The sequence below is a fragment of the Gymnoscopelus braueri genome (genome assembly GCF_963280865.1).
Source record: "Gymnoscopelus braueri genome assembly, chromosome: 3".
Lineage (NCBI taxonomy): Eukaryota > Metazoa > Chordata > Actinopteri > Myctophiformes > Myctophidae > Gymnoscopelus > Gymnoscopelus braueri.
Genome location: NC_137612.1, coordinates 30,640,261 through 30,663,974, shown reverse-complemented (window position 1 = coordinate 30,663,974; position 23,714 = coordinate 30,640,261). Strand labels below are relative to the sequence as shown.

The window sequence follows — 23,714 nt, the reverse complement described above, 5'->3', positions numbered from 1 at the left end:
GGGTTGTGAAAGAACATGCCTCGACAAAAAAGAATGCAACGAACCAAGTATGCCAAATGTCTCATTCATTGGTGCAAAGAGGCAATGCAAATTGAGGATGAACAACGTGCTAACAGTAGCCTACAGGCATGCAAACAGCCCCGAGGTGAAAAAGGTGACATGTTGTTTTCTTTCGGGTCAGGTGTCACACAATTGCCCTATTTGGGTTCAAAAAGGTGACTGTAGCTGAAAAGTGACACTTGCATGTCTGAGCCTTCAAAAACCATGGGAGTGGGCAATATAATATAGAAATAGGTTGATTTAGTGCAGTGTAAATTGGAAGTTATAAGAAAAATTATCCATTGACTTAATTGTTTCAACTTTGTTTTGCTAACAACCCCACTGAATGCTCAGCATTTTAGATGTTAGAGCAAAAAAATGGATTGTGACAGCAGTCACATTCCGTTCCCCTGCATGAGGTAGACCTTGAGCCCAATCCGTCATGACGAATAGCAAAAATAGACGATCTACAAGCTCACAACACATTTAGCTATTTTAAAATCAAATTCTTGTCAAATGTAATCTTATTTATTTATTTAAGTTTGCCCAAAACAGGGATGCCAGGTTGAAAGTGGTTAATTGGATTGGATTAGGACAATATCTTAATGACCAGTGGGCATTGCAGTACTCTCCTGAGTCCAGCAGAGGACCAAAGACCAACAGTGCTGGGCTGGAGGGAGAAGCAGATGCAAACATACAGAAAACAGAACAGGATTTTACTCATGTGGCAATTATGGTGGGACTTAGGAACAGGTTAAAACCATTACAAATAGTTATTTTGCTATTCATGTTATGAATGTTGTCAATAATTGTAATAATTGACAGCTAGTGAATATATGTTCGTTAATTAAAAGGTCATGTTTTTTTGGTCCTTCAGTATCCCAAAGTAAAATTGCAAACAGGGTAAAATATTTAACAGTAAATGCAGGTACTGTCAAATGTATGACATTTTCATTGTCATACAATTCTGCAGAACTGGGTGACACATTTCCATGTAATATTATCTGATAAATCTGATGAGTAATGACATCGCTGACGCTGAGTAATATCTGTAGCTGTCACATGTATCAACTCAAATTAGCCCATACCTGTCTGGAGACAGACTGACTCAGAAGAACATGCATTTAAGTACAGTAAGAAAAATAACATCACACCCAGATAAGTTGTGGTTGGTTGGCATCATGGAATATGACACGTTTCACAGAAACAAGAACCTTACTGAATATGAAAACTCGCAAACAGAATTCTTTGTTCCTTTGTCCTTCGTTATTAAAGTTAATCAACACAGGATTTTGTTGTGCAGGTTCTTTTGACGCTTAAGACAATTTGGGGGATCTTTTAAGGTATTTTTAACAGTTCAGACGGACTGAAAACTAAAGGGCAGTCATGCAACACCTGCCCCAATCAAACTAAGGACATGATGATGTGGTTGATACAATAACACCCCAGAACAATTCAAGCAAGAACCATGCATTTCTGACACCATCATCCATTGATCTCCATCAAGATGTATCTTTTCTCCCTTTTCTGCAAGTTGTTTAATAATGTAATACAATTTACTTTAACCTGTTCTTAGACCACCACTTTTTGTTTTACTGGTGTAATCTGCAGGCTGAGGTCAGCAGTACTCACTACAGGCCAGTGTCTGGATTGCCCAATAATAACAGGTTGCAATGCTTGAGCTATATTTAGTTAGCAACACAAACAAGTTTCAACATCCTATTGGGGATCGTGTTAATTCCCGGCATTACTTGATAGTGCTGATTCATTTGTACACTACACTTAGTTTCAAAAATCCAGCTCTGTTTACCCATTCCCGATACCCGTTCTTCCACTTCAAGCTGCACGCACCCCACGGAGCACGTGTATTGTAATCACCCATCTGTCACATTGATAACTCCGGTTTAATGTACGGTAATTGGTATCAAACTTGACAGATGAGTTGGGGGTAGGGACAACAGTAAAATTGTGACCCCCTCCTTAAGTGTAGCATCTCAGAGCTTTTCCAATTGCTTGTTTTGTGTGTTGTTGCACTATTCTACCCATTGTTTGAGTAGATACTCAAGCTTATTTTAGCCACAGTGTGACAATGAACACGTTTAAGGATACAGAAACGATTAAATCAACTACAGTCAGCTGTCGGTCATTCAATTCAGGAAAGTTTACAAAATGACAGGAGTGTGTGTTACGTAAACCTTTTTCACATTTTTATTCAATTTTCAAAATTGAAAAGACAGATTAATCAAAGAGTCCGAAGCCCATGTCTTCATCAGACTCTTCGGATTCATCTTTCTTCTCTTCCTTTTTCTCTTCCACTGAAGGGGGAAGAAATAACAGTTGTGATCCATGTGGTAAAAATGTCATGTTGCAAAATATTAATACAATACAATTCCCTTCCATTAATTTCAGAATATTAGGACTGGTTAAATATATCCTTTTCCAATTAATTGCTATTAGCATTTAGCAATTTTGATTCACCAAATAATCCTAAATCTCAATCTTTAGTTTGTATCATGTATGTTCCATTTTGCTCAAAGGAAGTGTATTTTTGTCATAGACCAACAGTAGGTTTCACCTATAGTGACAGATTAACCATGGGAACTATTTGACCAAATATTTACTACTATACAGGAAGTACCGTTGTCCGAGAGAAAATTCCCAAATACCACATACTTTGAACAGAATTAAAAGACATTTATTCACACAATTTGGCAGATCTAATTGTTTTGCTTTTATTTTTGGTCAACTTACTGTATTTGACATTGACAAAACTATGAGAAGCTAAATGGAAATGGGGCTTGACATAATTTGCATATTTCTATAGGCCAGGGCAGACAACCTTAGGCACAGGTGTGAGAGGATTTTTGGTTTAAGATAAAATATATATATTTAAATGTAGTCAATTAAATTAAGTCCCCTCGCATCTGTATGCAAATTACAACCTGCACATAATTCTAAATTCATTCAACCTCTGAACTCTGACTGGGGAGGGAGTCTGGGAGATAGGTGGGTAATCATTACAATGTCCTGATGTGAAAGAAAATATTTCAAAAGAAGAAGAAAAACAAATAAGGTTGTTATGTATATGGACAAAATTTTTCATTTTGATGTGGTGCCATGACTAAACTTTGATATGGCACACTGACTATCAAGAAAATAAAAACACCTGCATCATTAGTAGTGGTGATAATAATTAATGTTATAATACCAAAAGAATACTTAAAGTATACTTAAAAGATTAGTAGTTTCGTTCCCTACCTATGTTGAATGCACTTATCGTAAGTCGCTTTGGAAAAAAGCGTCTGCTAAATGACTATAATGTTGTATTTCTGTATTTCGTCTCCCTGCTCTTCTATTGAGACATTTAAATCGTGTCAAAGGTCGTGTCTCACCTAGACAGAATCTGACACAAATTTTGACCAGATGGTCAAGATTAGATTTATCCTCTGAGCAAGCAGGCAGGCTTTATTAGCTCAATGGTAAAAATGTCAGCACTTGCACAGGAAACCGGGTTCAAATTCGGGGTAGAAGAGGATTGGTACGTAGTGCAGCTTTAATATGAAACAATAAATTGGTAATTGCTTCTCTACCCGCCCGACCAACCCCATGCCTTTTTCTCTCATGCCGACTGCTGTGAAGGTATGGCCCACCAACAGGTTCACCTTTTCACCCCATCTCTCTCTCTGCAACAGGACCCTACTTATCAGCCCCAAGATGAAGCTGGTGCACTGCTCCCCTTATATTGAGAGGTTGGGGAATTATTATAGTATCATCCTATAATTCTACAAAGCTCTGCGGCTCTGTGTGTGCGTCTGTCTGTGTGTGCCCCCAAAATCTCTTCTGCCCGGTTCTCCTCAGTGGCTGGAGCAATTGATCTGCATTTGCACACAACCATTGACCATTACCATGTGCACGGAACACTGAAGCCTGTTTTTCGCTTTCCCCAAATGTCAGCTGTTTATTAGCGTTTTTGTGTTTGCTGGCTCCCGGGTTGCCAGATCATGTGCGTGAAACAAGCGCCGGTGTTGCCACATCCGTGAAACAAGCGGTCCATCCGTGAAACAAGCAGACCATGACACGCGCGTGGGTGCTCATATCCCCCGACGGGTATGGTCTAGTTATGCCAATTAAGAATTGTGGGCACACAACAATAGATTTATCCCTTGAAAGTCGGCCATACCAGCCCTGACAAAAAAGGATAGTCGTTTTGTATTTTAAAACAAAACGCCAGGTGACAGAGTTAGAATGGTCCGATGTCAGACGTCGGTCCAGGTTCATAGTGTCACATTTCTTTACATTTTGCATGCCCATTTTATCTGCGCACAAAGAAATTGCTTTACAGTAAATAGGGTCCACTAAGTCTTACCAGCAGCAGGTGCAGCCCCAGCTCCACCGGCCCCCGCAACAGAAGCAGATGCAGCAGCAGCAGCAGCGGGAGCCGCTACAGCACCACCACCTGCTGGTACGGAGGCTAACTTGGAGAGGCCTGTGGAAGAAAAGAAAAAAAAGTTCAAATACTTGATTCCTTTACCCTTATAATATTGTGTTTGATCTTTTCTAAGCAGGTTTAAGGCCTTTTTTATTTTTCCTCATGCTTTGTTTTAAGTGTGTGCGAGTTTGCTGTATCATATGAGGGTGTATGTTTGACTTGTTACGGGATTCTAAATGCTGTATCTTGCGATTGTGTGGATGGGGTTTTATAAATGCTGCATTGTATAATTGTGTGGATCTAATGGTAGCATTTATCAAAATTGTATATTAACAAATTAGGAGACTTTTTAGAACCAGTTAGTGTACATTTTGAATCCCATAACATCTTCATGGGTGGTGTTAAACACTCAATTAAATAAAAAATATGCCTGTTTAATTTGTAATGGGCCTTCTGAAACCAAATTTAGCCTTACAAAAAAAGAAAAAAAGAATTATGCTTACCGGAGTTCATCACTTCATTGATGTCTTTTCCATTCAATTCACTGATGACCTGTGAAGAGTCAAATCTCTTAAACAAATCATACAGCATTAACAGTGGACAAATCTAGCATTGTAGAGGCATTATCAGCATGTTTCCATCATTCCCAATTTCCCATACCTTGTTCAAGCGTTCATCCTCGGCCTCAATTCCTACACTGCCCAGGATGGACTTTATGTCCTTAGCAGAGGGGCTGGTATTGCCACCCAGGACAGCCAGGAGGTAAGCGGCCACGTAACGCATTCTGTGTGAATCAAAGGGGCAAAAAAAAGGATGTAATGAGCCCCTAATTTCATTCAGTCCAACAGTTATACTGCATGTTGTATAAAACAACGACCTATACAACAAGTTGACACATCAACAACCTATCTAAGAGATACCTATTATCTCTTTTAAAGCTAATTTGTTTTACTCATATCTTTGTTTCTGAGGGTTCCTGAAACAAAATATTTTTGAGATGTGGATCCTTGACATGAAAAGGTTTTGATACAACATCAAGTTTTTTCAGAAAACTGTTAGATTTTGGAGACATTTGTAGAATTGGCCTCAGGTCTTAATGGGTAAGCATGCATACTTCAATTATTAAAACTGGAATCCATAGTTTTTGTACTACAAGGGGATTCAAACCTGCATTGCCAGTTTGCCAGACCAAATTTCAACTGCTCAGCCAAGAAGAGGCAATCCCCACTTGGTATGGGAACATGGGAGGATAATGTTCTTATGAGCTTTAGCAGGGATTGACACCAACACCTGCCCCCCTGCCCGGGGCAGGTAAATAAAATGGTAGGGCAGGTGAAGTTTGCTATCTGGTTGCCCCACGAGCAGGTGCACATGTTGTTTCTCCAGCTCTTTTTATTAAACAGAAAATGCCTTTTCGAGTCAGGATACCAATTTTATCGAATCAGGACAGAGAACTCAGACAGGATACAGATTAAACAAGTGAATTGGAAGTGATGACACAAAGAAATTAGCATGTAAAATTGGAACTGGAACATTATAAAAATGAAGCTGATAAATGGGTACTCTCTCCTGATTGGCTGAAATGGTGTCACCTAACTGGAAATGTATTTTCTGTCTATCAAAGAGCTGGAGAGACAGAGAGACCCCTGTTACTGAACAAACACTATAGCAAGAATCAGAATATAAAGCTTTAACCCATAACAAAACCCTTTTTGTTTTAACCAAAAAATATCACTTACCCTACCTTCAACCCATAGTCATATTCATATTTAGATATTTGGCATACATATTGAGGTATGACATCTTTTATCGTGCAGCCCCATAATTCGCAAGTAGAAAGTAAAAAAATAAGTGTTTAATTGAATGGTAATTCAAATTTAACCTATAATTTTAATTTTATAAAGGACGATTTACTTTTCAGGCAAGTGGGCAAGACCTGTGGGCAAGTAGAAAATGACCTGTACTTGCCCGACGGGCAGACCTTAGTGTCAACCCCTGTTTAGGCAGTATTTACTTTTTAAACAGTGTGTCGGGTGTCCTACCCGACAGTAGGCCAGGGTCTACTTTTCTCAACGTAAGAGTAGGGTGAACACACATCACGTGGTTGTGCAAGTTGTATCGTATGTACTTAAGTACAGTTTTGCCATATATTTTACTTTACTGGAGTATTTCCAGTTTTCAGTACTTTTACTTCTACTAACGTTTCGGATTGCAGTTTTAACATGTTATAACATAGAAAACAAGGCCCTGCTGTAGTAGTCAATGCAGCAGATATAGGCCTGCGTGCGTACAGTTCACTTTCCCAACGAGTTTAGTAATTAAATATTGACTAGACCTATCCAAGTGAGGGATTTTTAATATGATACGTTTTGTGTAATATTACTGATGGTTGCAATATAGACAATGTAATGGTGTTTCGTTATGCATTACTCTGGCGTTCAGCGTGTACACAACAACACAGGCTACATGACAGTCAGTAGGCAGGAGGAGCTCATCAGTGTTGCCAGATTCTGAGAGAGAAACATAAGCAACCAGGTCTATGAAAACAAGCCCAAAAGAAGCGACTAGCCGGCTACGGTATTTGAAAATAGCCGACCTACCAAGCTGTAGATCTATTTTCAAAAAAATAAACTTTAAAAAAACTATCTTCAAAAAAAATACGCTAATTTTGGAACATTTTTGGAAAATCTTGTATGGGGGCTCCCTGGCTGGCACTAAATATTTTCAGATGGGTGGGGGGTTCTGCAAACACATCTGGGGGTCCTTGAAATGAAAATGTTTGAGATTGAGAACCAACCACTGGTTTAAATATCAGGAAACAAGCCCAAATAAGCAACTACATTTCAGAAACAAGCCCAAAAAGCCGCAACCCTCAACTACCAATATTCAAGTGACTTGACAGAAAATCAAGCCCAAAGACGCCTATAATAAGCGGACATGGCAACTCTGGAGCTCATGACGCTCGTATCCACCCCTATGATCCACCCTCTGTCGGAAATTCTTCATTATCATAATATGCCGTGTTTTCACTGTGTGGACATTATGACCACAAATAAATACGAACATAACTTTCAAGTTCGACTCAAACGGTAAAATAAAGTTTTAAACACGATAATCATGGACTTACTTTAAGTCTGTACAGACACGAAACGTAGGTCACGCTGTGGAAAATCCGGAAGGAGGTTGTAGGGTGGTAGCACCATATATGGTAGTGTTCAGTCCGTCGACGTCACCAGTGTTGCCAGGTTTTGCGACAGAAACAAGTAACCATTCTATAAAAATCCCAAAAGAAGCGAGCTGTTCGCCCTTTAAACAGGCCGCGATGCGACGCGTGGTCGCTGTGAGCTTGTAGACCTGCTATTTTCATACATTTTACACACCATTTTAACAACACAAATCTTGTGTAGGCTGTCGGGGCCCCTGGCATAACATGTTTTCAGACAAATACATATTAATTTGGGGTTTCCTTGACATGAAATTGAACCACTTGTTTTGACAACATTGGGAAACAAGTCCAAAATAAGCAACCAAACTTTAGAAACAAGCCCAAAAAAACGCAACCCGCAGCTAACCAATATTTACAAGCAGAAAAATAATCCCAAAGTCGCTTATAATAAGCGGACATGGCAATACTGGTAGTGTCAATCAAAGTGACTACTGCAGAGTAATTTAGAAAGAGAGTAATGACAGTAGCGTCGACTCCCATTGTAAGAATGGAATGCTGGAATGCGGAAGTGCTACGTCAATGAGATAGTTCCAATGTTTGGAACTATAGCCCATAGAGGCCCGCTTTGCGGCGAGATCAAAGCGTGACGTTACTCTCTCTTCTACACTCTGGACTACTGGCCATGCTACTGGCCAATCACAGCGCGTCTTTTCCGGGACTCCAAGACACGTGATCATCTCCATCTTTGAAATGTGAGACACAGCGCCCCCTGTGGTTATTAATGGCCATCTCCCCCAAGCTTTTATGAAAATGGAGCTAACTGCTAAATACTGTAATAATTACTTACAAGCAGTGGTGCAAAGTAACTAAGTACATTTACTCAAGTACTGTACTCAAGTACAATTTTGATGTGTTTTAATTTACTGGAGTATTTCCAATTTTCAGTACTTTTACTTCTACTCCATTACATCTCAGAGGCAAATGTTGTACTTTTTACTCCACTACAATTATTTTAAAACTTTAGTTACTAGTTACTTTGTAGATTTGAATTATTGTTACAAAACATACATTAACCACTTCAGCCCTATTTAAACTTTGTCTATTTGAAAATAGCCGATCTACAAGCTCACAACGCTTTAGAAAAAAGATTGTAATACATTTTATTTTATACATATTTTTATGCCAATACTTTTGTGCTTTTATTTTACTCAAGTACATTTTGAATTCCGGACATTTACTTGTAACAGAGTATTTCTACATTGCGGTACCTATTGATACTTTTATTGAAGTAAGACATAATGGTCAGCTGTGCAAATGGATAACCATTCAGTTTAGAACATGTTATGTTCAAACATTCAATGTTTTTCAGGCCAATAGTGCAGCGGCTAAAAGCAATATTTTGGGAGAATCGTTCACTTGGTGATACAAGCGTGAAACTTGGTACAGATCATCTTTAGAGGTCATTTATCGATTTTTTTAATCGAGCCACTTGAAAATCAAAGATGGCGGCCATTTTTCAAGATGGCCGACATCTTAGTGGGCAGTTAAGTGATATGATGGTTTATTTGGTGATACAAGCATGAAAATTGGCATGAGCAGTATCTGTGGGTCACTTGACAATAGGCCACCCACAGCTACTTGAAATTTCAAGATGGCGGCCATTTTTCAAGATGGCCAACACTTTAGTGGAGCAATTAAGTTATATAATGGTTTATTTGGTGATACAAGCATGAACATTGGCATGAGCAGTCTCTGTGGGTCACTTGACAATAGGCCACCCACAGCTACTTGAAATTTCAAGATGGCGGCCATTTTTCAAGATGGCCAACACTTTAGTGGAGCAATTAAGTTATATAATGGTTTATTTGGTGGTACAAGCATGAACATTGGCATGAGCAGTCTCTGTGGGTCACTTGACAATAGGCCACCCACAGCTACTTGAAATTTCAAGATGGCGGCCATTTTTCAAGATGGCCAACTCTTTAGTGGAGCAATTAAGTTATATAATGGTTTATTTGGTGATACAAGCATTAAATTTGGCATGAGCAGTCTCTAAGGGTTGCTTGACAAGAAAACACTCCCAGCCACTTTACATTTCTATTTTCAAGATGGCCGCCCCCTGGATCCTCAAAAGATAAATTTTCTCATAGAAATGTATGTTTTTTTTTCATTAAGGACGATTATACGATTATTATTATTATGCTAAAGAACAACTTTTAACACATCACAATATAGTTGTGTTGATTTGTTGATCATAGATAGATTAGATAAGAGTGAATATCTGCACCAGGGCACACTGGTGATATATCACTGCTGTTAAACTCAGAGTGGGGTTCAATGTCAGCTAATTGAAAGTTGGTATCCCAAATGCTGTCTAATTTACCAAAACAGTTAGATAGCCGCACCTGAATTGACAGGTTGTGCCAGCACGGGAGAGCCGAGCCAAGGTTAATGGGGTTTTAGTTAACCGGATGGTGTACAGATCGCTCAGGATTTAAATGGCATTGGATGAATGATCGAACTAAGTGTAGGGTTAAGGCACGAACTTAGTTGTATCCCATACATCAAAGTGCTTGGTAAAAGGTGGTAAAAGGATAAACCCTCGGCCTCTGCCTATGCTGCAGACATGGCAGAAGCCATCATAACAGTTATGAAAACTAACTGGGACAGATGTTTAATTTGTCAGCAGGTCACCAAGGAAAAACTCATTCAGCCGAGTTTATTCAACAGAGAGCACGATCGTACTGGTTATGATACCATTGCAAGAAATGTTCCATTATTTCATAAGATCAATGCTCTGCCTATCTTACTTAGTCCAACCCGACTAGATGAAGGTGATGGCATAGAAAGCACATCGACAAGAAACAGAGCTAAATATAATTCAAGCTGTAAACTTAGGTTCAACAACACAGAGCTGGAAAGGGCCCAAAAGAGAGCATCTACATCTGCTGAAGACACTGAAGATACCAAAGATATCCATGTCAAGAGGCCAAGAAGATCTAATGTATGACCGGTCCAGCGATGTCACAACTGTGAACGAGGCCAGGCTTGATCTCTTTGCCAGAAAGCAAAGACAATATGACTTGATCCCACCAACTCAAGCAGCACTCAAAGAGCATGCCAAACATGCTTCTTATGAGGCTGGATACGTGTGGGGACAGGCATTGAAGCGACATCCACAAATGCCGAGCCCATCTGACTGGGGATGGGTGGAACAGGACGAGAAGTGGAAAGTCTTCTGGACTCCACTTCCACCTATTGCGGAGAGTTGTTGGGAGTTGACCAAATGTGGGTGCTCCAAGGCATGTACTGGAAGGTGTAACTGCTTCAGATATGGACTCAGTTTCACATGCCTATGTAGTTGCCCCTGCTAGAACCTATTTGCATGTTTATTTTGCCAGAGTTATTCCCTGTTGTCCTCTGTGTTTTCAAGTGGAGGCCTATGGCTCGGCTTCCCCTCGTCACATCGACGCATCATGTTTTACTTTTTATCTAGTCTATTACTGTGTAATTTTCAGTTGTTACTTTGTAACATTGCTTCCACTGCCTTCCACTGCCATATCTAACAGTGAAGCACATTTTCAGTTTAGTTCCTTAGTATCGTTTGTCATGGTTCCGTGGCTATTGCCATTCAGTATTAGCCATTACTCATAATTTTGGAGCACTGTCCGTTCAGCACCACAACTGTGCTAATTTATTCATCTTATTTTTTGTTTCCCCACCTTAGTATTTATTTGACACATGTAATGGCTGTTAGTTTAAAAAAAACAATATATATATACATATATATATATATATATATATATATATATATATATATATATATATATATATATATATATATATATATATATATATATATATATATATATATATATATATATATATATATATATATCCTCCCTTGTGACTGTTACCTTGTCGTGGTAAGGGAGCTTGTTTAGGCCTACCTCAGTGAACCCTGAGAGCTATGCCGGTGGGAGGCAACTCCTGACAGGTCTTACCAAACTGGACAGGTCGTGGGCGAGGAGTCAGACAAAACACAGTCAAACAACCTCTCTTGACAGAGCTTTTTGAGGAACCCAATACATTTCTATGAGAAAAGGTATCATTTAAAGATTGACATCTTGAAATTTCAAGTGGCTGTGGGCGGTTTCTTGTCAAATGACCTTTTGAGACGGCTCATGGCAATTTTCATGCTTGTATCACCAACTAAATGATTTCTTAAGCTTAACTAGTCCACTAAGGTGGTGGCCATCTTGAAAAATGGCCGCCATCTTGACATTTCAAGTAGCTGTGGGTGGCTTATTGTCAAGTGACCCACAGAGACTGCTCATGCCAATTTTCATGCTTGTATCACCAAATGAACCATTATATAACTTAAATGCTCCACTAAAGTGTTGGCCATCTTGAAAAATGGCCGCCATCTTTAAATTTCAAGTAGCTGTGGGTGGCCTATTGTCAAGTGACCCACAGAGACTGCTCATGCCAATTTTCATGCTTGTATCACCAAATAAACCATCATATCACTTAACTGCCCACTAAGGTATCGGCCATCTTGAAAAATGGCCGCCATCTTGGATTTTTGAGTGGCTCGATTAAAAAAGTCAAAGAGTTGACCTAAAGGAATGTTCATGCCAATTTTCACGCTTGTATCACAAAGTGAACGATTGTTCCTACTATCCGCTCTACTACAAGGACCCCTTAGCTAAGAGAGAGACAAAGCAGGGACCCTCACTAGATATTGTATAACATTGTGTTAATATTTCATAGATAGCTTAGCTTCATAGACTTGTTTGACAGCATATGACCAGTGTTGTGTAAATCTGTGTTTATTGTTTGTACACATTATCTTTTGTATCAATGGATGGGATGTTGGATTCATATTAATGTGTATTTCCAGACATTTAACCACTTAAACCCTCAATACATGGCTCTGTCTGCTTTTTTCCCCCTTACACCAATCTCTTCACCGGAAATAGCTAATTAGATGTTCTTTTCTGGGAATGTTCCCCCAGAATAGGGATGCTAGGGTTCAAGTGGTTAATGCAAACAACAAAAAAAAATGTAGTAACTCTGAGGACCCCTTAGGGGTCCCGGACCCCCTGTTGAAAAGCCATGCTTTAGAATAATGATTAGCTAGCTGATAATCTAAACATAATAGCCTATACATTTTTACAATATCAATAATTAATTGTGTTTCATAAACATAAAAGGGGAATGACGAGCGATACATGTACATGAATGTACAACTTGTAGTCATTGTTATACATATTATAAAGACTACATACAAAGTGCTATCTACATTATGTTACTTTTGCAAAGGCCCTGATACACATATTTTTTTTTGTTTCCATATCAACAGGCAATTTTCATTGTTGACATTCTAAAATTTCGTTCTAAAATTACATTATGAAAAGGTTGATACGCGTATGAGGGCCTATAGGCTATACTGTTGAGTTGACCATTCTCCATAGCATACTGCCATTTGTTAACCTATATATTATGGAATAAACTCCAGCTGATATTTCTGTCGCTGCAACAAATCATGGATCTTTTCTCCTATTTTGACTTTTCAAATCAATCCTCACTTATAACTGTCACAAAGACGATGTAATTTTGACAAAAGATACAGAACCAAGTTATTCTCTATTTTCACCCATGATTTTTGAGTTCTGTGAAAATTATACGCTTGACACAGACACCCAGAATACGTCTTATAATCTAAGTGGGAGCAGACTTGCACAATTCCTTGTACATAAGTGACAATGTGGTTACAGGATGGCAACATATATGCATGTAAAAGCCCATTATACTCCATGAGGCCCATTGACAATTTAATTGAATGCAAATGTATAATTAAATTAAATTAAATATAGGTTAACATTCAGATATGTGGGCCCCCTACAGTATAAAGTCCAATCTGCAGGACAAATGTCTGACTAAACAGAGCTGACAAGTACTTTTAAGGTTATTTTTTTTACATGGAAATTAATATCATGTAAATACTACGGCTTTAGACTGTAAATCCTGTATGATAAAATGGCTACAGGTGCTTTCTTGACTCACACATTCCTTACAACTCGAGTATTGTGTTTGCATGTCCATCTGACTGGGTAGTTGGGGGGAGGGGGGGACTAAAAGATAATTGGCCAGGGGCCTCCTTAAATCTTAATCCATCCCTGGCTTTACCTGCTACATTGGACACAAAAAGGATGAATTTTACAATTGCTGCTCGACACTAAACACACCACTCCTTTCCCGACATACAGTACAAGTCACACAGAAAAGCCTTCAATGGAGGTTGTTAACCCAGAGTCCACTCCATGACCAGATCTTCTTTGGCATGTCTGAACATGCACATTATTGTGCCAGTATGGTCCTTTGATGATTTGATAAATATTCATTACAAATCATATGCATCATTTGTAGAGGTTTCTGCAGCCCCTATTTAACGTGAAAACTATTCACTAATATGTAGGCTACAAACAGTACTTTAGAAGTATTTTGTGGTCTGCCTTTGTTAGGGTGTCTCTCACCTCTTATAACTCATCTGTAAATATATTAGTTACATTCACTAAGCTTTTTGCAGCCCCTATGCAAGGGCGAATAACAATCTATAAAAAATAAGGTGAAGTAGCCATTTTCCATGCTTACAGCATGGATCTATTCCTTCTTTGTGCTAAACAGGACCATATCATTATCTTTGGTTTTAATGCATTTCATGACTTGATTAGACTAAGAGATTACCAAAGTATGCTAAATAAACCATCATCTTTCAAGCAGGCCATATGGAAAGGCTGTCCTGTTCCCAAATCAAGCTTTTATCAATCTTTAATTTATAGAACAGAGCTTTGAAATTCCCCACATATTGAGTGGTCTTCCATGACAACATTGAACTGCACAGTACAATGTATTCTGTACTGATGTGTTAAAAATTGACAAAGCAGAGAGAGACCAATCGCTCATCAGCAGCAGCAAACCATCGATATATAGTTAAAGATATGGAGTATTGCATAATGACCTCTCGTAGGCAAGCCTGGTCCAGTTCATCACATGGTTTATTTAATAACTTATCTTTGTTAGTCAAGCTTAAAAATCACCAATGCAGCATGGATTGGTGCCAAATACATTGATATTCTTTCCAGTGGACATCAATAAAAATCATCACATCTAAAGCAATGTAAAACATAATAGATATGAATGCCTAAAAAAATAACCAAATTGTTGAGCTCATAAAAGTGCCTTGCATTTGGCCTACAATTCCATTCTTTTTTCCTGTCCTTCTTGAGTAAAGAGCCATCCAAACAGCATGGTCCAGACATCTGAAACAAAGGCTGCAATCGCCTTCACAAGCATGGTCGAGACATCTGAAACAAAGGCTGCAATCGCCTTCCCATTTGTGACCCACCACACTTTGTAGATACAATCACCAAGGAATACAAGCAAAAAGATTGCCAAAAACCCAAGGAACATTCGGTCCAGGTAATGATTAGCTTTCTCCATTCTGGTCCACTGGTTCCAAGGCAGTTTACGCCGTGCTTCTCTGAACTTGCCAAATCTTTCACAAGCCTCGTCCATATCAACGTCGTCTGGAAACTCCACATCTTGGTGGCTTTCGTCTTCGCTGGCCATAGCTTGGTTGCTTTCGTTTTCGTTGGCCATTACAAAAAAGTTTGTGTCTGCAAAACAAATTTGTGTTCAGTCAAGTTTCCATAAGCTTCCTGCAATTAATAGTTTATATTAAAATGCTTGCATATGAGTCAGTGAGAAGTGTGTCATTATTAGGCCTAATCTTTACCACGTGTTGCTGCTGTGTCCGTTCTGTGATACAATGGGCTTAAAGATATTGTCCCTCGGGTGTCCTCTTCTTTCTTCAAAATTCCTTTAAACAATTGTATCCATTTACAAATGTAACTCTCATAGTTAGTCCTCTCATCTACACAATGCTTAAGACAGGTCCACTGGTCGAGACACCACCTTGTAAAGGCAGCAAGTCGGTTGCCAGGTTAATTACAACGCAAACACCTCACTAAGAAGATGGTTGGGGATTAGGGCACACTCAGCAGTTTCAAATCCCTCAGTGAGGATGAAGGTGGTGGCAGATGGACAGTAAACATGAATTTATCTGAGTGTGCAGGGGGAGGGAAAGAAAGAGAAAAAAGAGCGACAGACAGACAGACAGACAGACAGACAGACAGACAGACAGACAGACAGACAGACAGACAGACAGACAGACAGACAGACAGACAGACAGACAGACAGACAGACAGACAGACAGACAGACAGACAGACAGACAGACAGACAGACAGACAGACAGACACACACACACACACACACACACACACACACACACACACACACACACACACACACACACACACACACACACACACACACACGCACGCGCGGTGGGGGCAGGGTGTTCTAATGAAGCTTTCAGGTCAGTTCGTCAGTACACCACAAGAGTGCATAACACACACAAATCAAATATATCTGGACCTAAAAAGGTATGTTACACTGCCAAATTGTTAAAATGCATGCTAGAATTGCATCCATAAATGGCATATTAAGTACAGAAATGCAAAATTCCACAATTGTAGAATTAGTAGAGACTATTGTGGACTGACATGAGACAGGGGTAAAACTGAGGAGAAAGCAAAATGAACGTATATAGCCTTTAAGCTTTAGCAGAAGCTGAGCTAGGTAGATAGATATAAAGCACTTCAACATACGTTGAAGCTCAGCGTGTAATTCACATACAGGCTTGGCAGCCTTTTCAACCCCCTGTCACATCCATCGATATACAGCCCAAACCAGTTCAGCTTGATGAAGAGGTGCCCTACAACCTCTGATAAAGCTTACCCACTGTGATGTAGGAGATGCCAGATGTTTCTTTTATTTGGATGTAGTGATTTGATTTGCTTCCAAGATATGAGTTTTTAAATTCCCAGTAGGCTCCAGTAAACCCTCCCTTTCTCAATCAAAATCTGCTTTATTTTAAAAGTGTGATTTCTCTTAACCACTTAAACCACTTAAATAGCAGGTCGACAAGCTCACAACGTGCGTTGCCGATCATCACGTCGTGAGCTTGTCCATCGGCTATTTTCAGCGAAAGCTTTCCCCACAATACGGATGCTGGGGTTAAAGTGGTTAAACTAATGTAATAGTAATTATGACGAAAGGACATACTAAATTGCACATATAAATAATAAATTGACAAAACACAGAGACCAAAAAGAGTTGAATAGTCATATTACGTAAGAATGTAATGCAAGTTTATTCTTCTGCACTTACCAAGCAAGCTTTGTTCGTGAAATGTTTGTTATACCAATTATGTTCTTGTGCAAGCCACAAATAATTCAATATGAATTGGAACATAGCATAATGTTGCCTTAGTGGTATTCTGTTTCTGAACTGCAAGTCTTTTTCTTTTCTTTTTTTTAAAGATGGACAGGAAACTTGGACTGTTTGAGTCCATTAGTGGATCCATGGTATTAGATTGTCCAATAAGTCTCATCAGTCCACCATCAGACCAACTGGCAGCCATGTGTACATGGACTCCCATTGACAGCTGTTTTCTCTGTCAGGCCCAGTGTGCTGATGGGATAGGTACTCGGCTCAGCAGGTTTACATAACATGCAACGGCGTGCGATCTGAATTAACGTAACCCGGAACCGTTTTATCCTAAAGGCGTAGACCAGCGGGTTGAGAGCAGAGTTCACATGGGACATGAAGATGCCCACGTACACGGCGATCTTTGGCACGTGACATTCCGGGCAGAAGAACATGACGCAGTTCATGATGTGCAGTGGCAGCCAACACAGAGCAAAGAGGAAGACTACCAAGGCTAGTGACTTGGCCAGCTTCAGCTCCTTCTGATAGTAACGGTCTGCGTCACATGTAGCCTCTGCCCGCATGTTGAGTTGCCTCCGGATGACCCTGAAGATCTCCACATACAGGATGATCATTATTGTCAAAGGCAGCACTACCCAGCCAAAGAAATTGAAGTAGACCATGTAGTCCATGCTCATGACAGAGGTGAATTTACAGACAATGTCGCTGGACTTGCTGCTGTTTCCCATCCTGTCGTCGTGGTTGTGCCATCCAAGCAGAGGAACCAGCCCTGTCAGAAAGGCGAGCATCCAGCAAAGGCAAACAGCCACCCATGCCCTGGTTTGGGTCACTATGATGCTATACCTGAATAGTGGAAGAAGAAAAGAGGATCAATGAAACATGATGATATAAGCCTAAAGTGAAGTGAAAACACTGAAAGCAAAGTAGCTAAATCATACACAAGCACAAAGTCAGCTGCAAGTGGAGAGCAACTGAATGACACTCTGTTGCAGCAGTTTAAACATGTGTTTTTTATCAGGCTGTCAGGCGGTAGTCATCAACCATCGTCATTGCAGTAGTGTAGAACACGGTATACTCACTTTAATCTAATTTTACCAAAGAATGTCAAGCTGGCCTATGCCGTAAACTCGTAAAGGAACATCACCCTGTGAAAAAAGTCTCAGAAACAATGATCATAACAGCCTATCATAACAGGAGATAATGTACAAAAAATGACAAATTGTCAACTAGTTTCATATACTGTAAGTACTGTATGGGCCAGAAGTGACTGCAAAGTCACTTGACTACTGCTGTGGCTAATGTTTGCTTCATAAATCCCTGCGCCCTGTATTTCAAGAAAGTATATCATCATCATCATCATCATCATCATCATCATCATCATCATCATCATCATCATCATCATCATTATCATTGTCATAGTTGTTGTCGTCATCATACTCGTGGTTAGTACAGCAGTGCAACAGTGCAGTGTTAACAGCCTTTCTTCTTCATTTATTCGCCTCAAATGGGATGTATTTTTCTGGCTGTTCAGCACTAAACTAGAAAAATTTGCTCCTCGGAGCACAGGTCTCCGCCAGGCCAGGTAGTAGAAGTCAATCTTAGGCAATCAGGATGAAATATGAAAAATCGGACAGGTCCGTCTTAATTTAATGACATGACTAAATAATGTGTACCGATTTGCGTGATGTTTGGACAAAATTTTAGGAGTAATAGCAAAAAATGTCTTTTAGCAAGAATCAGCCTCCTGGTGACTCTATAACAGAAAAGGGTGGCATTTGTTCCTCTGCCTTGTGGGAATGTGCGTGCAAAGTTTCACGGCAGTCGGACGCTGTGTTCATGTTTTGAGGTATTCTTTTCAAAACGGGCCACTCCTGCAAAATTTGGAAGCCAATCTTAGTCAATCAGGTTGGAATATGAAAAATGTGACAGATCCGTCTTGATCTATACAGATAATGTGTACCGGTTTGCATGATGTTTGAGAATCTGCCTCCTGGTGGCGCTATAACAGGCCAATGTGAATATTTTGGGGCAGAGGTTCTGCTCTGGCCTCCAGGGAGTGAGTATGTACAGTTTCACACTGATCGGGCCAACAGTGCCGTTGTGTGCGTGTGTGTCTGGGTCTATTTTCTTTAGATGTATGAGAATGTAGAGAAACAGGAAGCTGAGTGTAGAGAGGGGAAAGAATGAAACTAGAAATGTTATAACCACACACACTAACCATTCACCCACTGGTCCATCTCATATCATATACATGCAGAATGTCATTTGTACATAATTTCCACAACATTAAATTAATGGAAAAGAAGTGGGTACATACATGGCATGTACAGTATATGTATACCCTCCACTGCACCACTGGTAATTTTCCTGAAAAGATCAGTGCCTAATTGGTGAGATATCCAGTTTTGTTGTTGTTACGGTAGGATGTGCTTTCTCTGAAGGGTTGCACATCATTGACTCATCAATGTCCCAATGTTCAGGAGAATGAATCAGTAGTTTTGTTTCACTGAAGAGTGAATCACTTCCTACTCAACTGATTTGAGACTCTAATTTCAGTTTTAGTATTAGGTGGAGCAAATTTATTTGAATAGCACAATTGATTAATTGATTTGATTGATTGATTGATTAATTGATTGATGGACAAAATGCAAATGCATAAACATATTTGTATATATTTATCAAAAGGATAAAACACTTTCCAATGTGGTTGGAAAGTGGTTTGGATGGTGGATATGTGCATGTAACACACTGTTTCTGTCAGTTGGCTTGCGGTAAATTGTGGTATTGAGGTGCCCATCATCACCTACTGATATGCGTAAATCTAAGAAGTCAATCTGTCTTTTGCTGAACTCTATGGAGAATGTCAGGGTGGGATGTGTGTTGTTGATGTAGTGCCTGAATTCAACCAATTCACCTTCTGAACCAACAAATACCATCAGTATGTCATCAATGTATCTCTTCCAAAAAATCACCTTGTCTAAGAGAGGGGAGGCAGTCTTGTCCCGAATAAACTGGGACTCCCAGTAGTCCATAAATAGGTTTGCATAGTTGGGTGCAAAGGTCGAACCCATAGCCGTGCTCTGAGTCTGGATGTAGAACTTATTATCAAACATAAAATAATTCGACTTCATCCATCTGTGGTGCCTCTGGCTGTGTTGTGCTCTATCTGGTGTCCATATGAGCACAACTGGCCATGGGAAGGGAAACCAGGCAGGGAGCAAAGTACTTAAGTAAAGTATTCAAAAGTACAAACTATGCATCTTCTTTTTAATACCAATGCATTGCTGTATTGATAAGGAGAACATTTCTGAAAAATTCCGATATTTTCATACATTTTCAAAAATAGAGAAAATAGCAGATCTACTCGCTTTAAGAAAAAAAAAAATAGCCTATCAATCATAGTGAACATAACAGATCTACAGGCTCACAACACATCACGTGGCGTGTAAGCTTGCAGATTGCTATTTCCACTGTTTGAAATATCAGGGCTTGGTGGTGGTTAAATCATAATATATTTGTGTAAGTTTGGGTCCCAAGAGTCCCTATCTAGAAATGTAGCAGAGAGAAAGTCATGTGCTTGCAAAAAAACAAATACTCCAACGCGAAGTACAGTACTCAAGTGAGTACTCCAGTCTGTGCACCACCGGCAGAGAGGGCAATGTTTGTCGCTGCACCAGTGCACCAGGTACTACTACAGGGTGGGGCGGTGCCTGTCAATAGGGGTATTGAACGGTGAGGAATAGGATGTTTCTCCACACACACAATGTCATGCCAGGAGCTCCTGTTCACTCCGGTGAGCCAGTAGTGGCAGTTACAAGACACACAAAAATGTGGGGGAATTCAGGAATTGGCATAATGACTAAAGGGGGACAATAATTGGCAGCTCAAAATTTTAAAAATAAGTTAAAAAAAGAACAAAAAGTGGTGTTCATCCATTCCAATTGAACATGTTAATCACAGACATACAGTAGGCCTTACTTTAGGTTGGAGTAGAACATGTTCCGTATGTTTCACATCACTACTAAATATAAAAGAAGGATTTTGGAGGACTGCCACAATCCCCTAACAAACTATAGTCTCAAAGTCTGGGAGACATTTTAATCTTCTTAAAAGCTTTCGATGTCCAATCCATCGATTTACATTAAACCTGGCAGAGATATATAGCGAGATGTCAGATATACAATTCAGGAACAGTTGGTTTTGCTCTACTCAGAGCCCTTGCATTGTGATAAAAGAAGGCATTTTAAAACACCACAGTGAAAAGATGTTAGCCATAAATATTTAATTGTTATCATTGTTACACTGGCAGTAAGTGTATTGGTCATGATTTGTTTCCAGAACAGGGATTTTGTGATTTCTGATTCTGAGTAAACCAAATCACACCTGTTAAGAGAAATGGGAATATAAAGGCCTGACCAACTCACCTTGTTGGAATCTTCACCCGCAGGTATCGGTCGATGGCAATGGCCAGCAGGGACAGGATAGAGCTCTGGGTGATGATGAGGAGCAGGCAGGAGAGGAAGAGGCACGTGTAGAACTGAGTGTGCAATCCCAGGCTAATGACAATAGCCAGAGGGATAACCAGAACTCCCACGGCGATGTCGGCCACCGCCAAAGACACGATGAAGCAGAAAGTGGTGTCCCGAAGAGCCCGGTTCACACCCACCACCAGCACCACCAGCACGTTCCCCAACACAGAGGCCAGGGCGATGGCGGTCTCTATGGAGATGTACATCATGTCCACATGCTGCCACGGCACGATACCAGGAGACAAAGACATTCTCATGTTTCACTGATGTCCCTTTCTCTTTTACTCTGGCAGTGAATATCTTTTTAAAAGCTTGTTTTTCTACCTTCTTCCATGATGAATGTTCTTGCCTGAATTGTGCAGAGAGCTGTGGGTTTCCTTCCTTGATGCATTTAAATAGTGAGTGACCCGTGCTGCTGATGAAGAGAGGAGCTGCTGGAGAGAAGAATGAGCAGCATGTTTTAGTGCTGGACTGAGTTCATACAGTACCTCATGGATCTCTCCTCCTCCTTCCACCCCCCCCCCCCCTCTCTCTCTCTCTCTCTCTCTCTCTTTTTACTCTCTCTCTTTCCGTCTATTTATCTCTGTCATTAAATCAAGGGGCGGGACTGTGGTTTCTGCAGCACCCAAAAGTACTCAGTAAGCAAAGTGTGTGTGTGTGTGTGTGTGTGTGTGTGTGTGTGTGTGTGTGTGTGTGTGTGTGTGTGTGTGTGTGTGTGTGTGTGTGTGTGTGTGTGTGTGTGTGTGTGCGCTCTTGTGCTTTCTTATTAGTCTTGCAGACTCTGGTAATAAACACAGAATAAGTAGTATTGCAGGATTTGCAATTAAAAAAAAGCATTGCATTGGGAATGTGATACACTTCTATAGAATTCAGCTAATAAGCTGTCAATTGAAAATGGGAATGCACAAGTGTGTGTGAAGGTTTATTGGCCAGCAAGTCACTTAAGACTTATTGCGTTTGGAAACCGACCCAAGAAGACTACAAAGAAACCAAATCAGCATTTGGCCTCCTGCAGCTTTGCATTTCACAAGATATAACTGTCAATTACACTCTACAAATCAAGGTTTGGCGCATGCACGTACAGTAGGGATTATGAAAAGTACCTGAGCACAATCTCAGGATATTCAAGAGTTAGGGGTTCAATGCATTATCTGTGGAGAGGAGCGACCAACGCTTTCCCCACCGTGGCAGGTTCAATTTAGCTGCTGCCGAGGTGTGGTGAGACAGAGCGGCAGCCAACCAGAAGTGCACTACGGTCTGAAGTAGGTGTGGACTAGGCGTACATACTCCACACCACTTGCGATGGACAGAAACAGACTACTGTATGGAAGTACCGAATATTGATAACAAGGTTTTAAACTAGCAGTTGTAGATATGAAATGAATAGAGAGTCCATTTCCTGCCTAAAATGTATATGTAATTTACAAAAAAGCTGCCAGAGATGAGCATCGAGTGGCTGCACTTTTCCTGCCTGCCTGTGCCTGGGAGCTCTCCTGACAGGCACAGCCGTTGGCTTCGAGCCACCCAGAGCAGCAGAGCCATGCTGGCCCACAACTCACTTATCTACGGGAGTGTATGTCATTCATACCTCAGACACGCCCATTTAGCGGAATGAATCCTACAATGCAGAAATTCGGTGTGAATTCAGCGTCAAGGCTCACCTACACTGTCCTTATTGATTTATCTTCTAATTATGCAGCATCAATACCTAAAGTAGGAAACATGGTGCCTAATTTTGTTTGTTCAATTTTGTGGGAGATTTATATTGTCCCATGTCGATATGGCGTCCATCTTGGACCGTTGGTACCTAAGATTATGTATTGTTTACTTACTTTGCTGTTGATTTGAAGTAGATCACAAGAGATGATGAAGACAGTGTGGCGAAACGTTGGTAATTAAAATAAGCTAAATGTAGCTACATTATTCTTTATTTGAAAGTAGAACACAAGCACAAAAAGGTAGATTTTTGTTGAACATGTCTGGAAAATCTTTAAATGTTGGGGGAAACTGTCCCAGCATGCATGTGTGTGTGTGCTTGCGCGTCTACTTGTTGTATTTGTCATGTTTTTATGTCAGGACCACAATGGAAATGCGTGTGTGTGTGTGTGTGTGTGTGTGTGTGTGTGTGTGTGTGTGTGTGTGTGTGTGTGTGTGTTTGTTTTGATACGTCCCTCGTTTTTTTCGGGTCAGTGC

The 23,714-nt window shown here is 40.2% G+C and overlaps 2 protein-coding genes across 2 annotated transcripts; both read right to left on the bottom strand.

Moving 5' to 3' along the window:
• Window positions 1–2,224: 2,224 nt before the first annotated feature.
• Window positions 2,225–7,707, bottom strand: rplp2 (ribosomal protein, large P2). The gene is made up of 5 exons (XM_080425217.1): window positions 7,596–7,707; window positions 5,129–5,252; window positions 4,972–5,020; window positions 4,406–4,525; window positions 2,225–2,354 (listed from the first exon to the last, which is right to left on the bottom strand). Exons 2-5 carry the CDS (start codon window positions 5,249–5,251, stop codon window positions 2,278–2,280), a joined length of 369 nt encoding a protein of 122 aa, XP_080281343.1. The 5' UTR covers window position 5,252; window positions 7,596–7,707; the 3' UTR covers window positions 2,225–2,277.
• A 9,458-nt stretch (window positions 7,708–17,165) lies between these two features.
• Window positions 17,166–21,772, bottom strand: LOC308081885 (adenosine receptor A1; the record flags this gene model as incomplete). The annotated part of the gene is made up of 2 exons (XM_080423503.1): window positions 17,166–17,835; window positions 21,417–21,772. The coding sequence occupies 2 exons, from the start codon at window positions 21,770–21,772 to the stop codon at window positions 17,166–17,168; spliced, it is 1,026 nt and encodes a 341-aa protein (XP_080279629.1).
• Window positions 21,773–23,714: the final 1,942 nt, after the last annotated feature.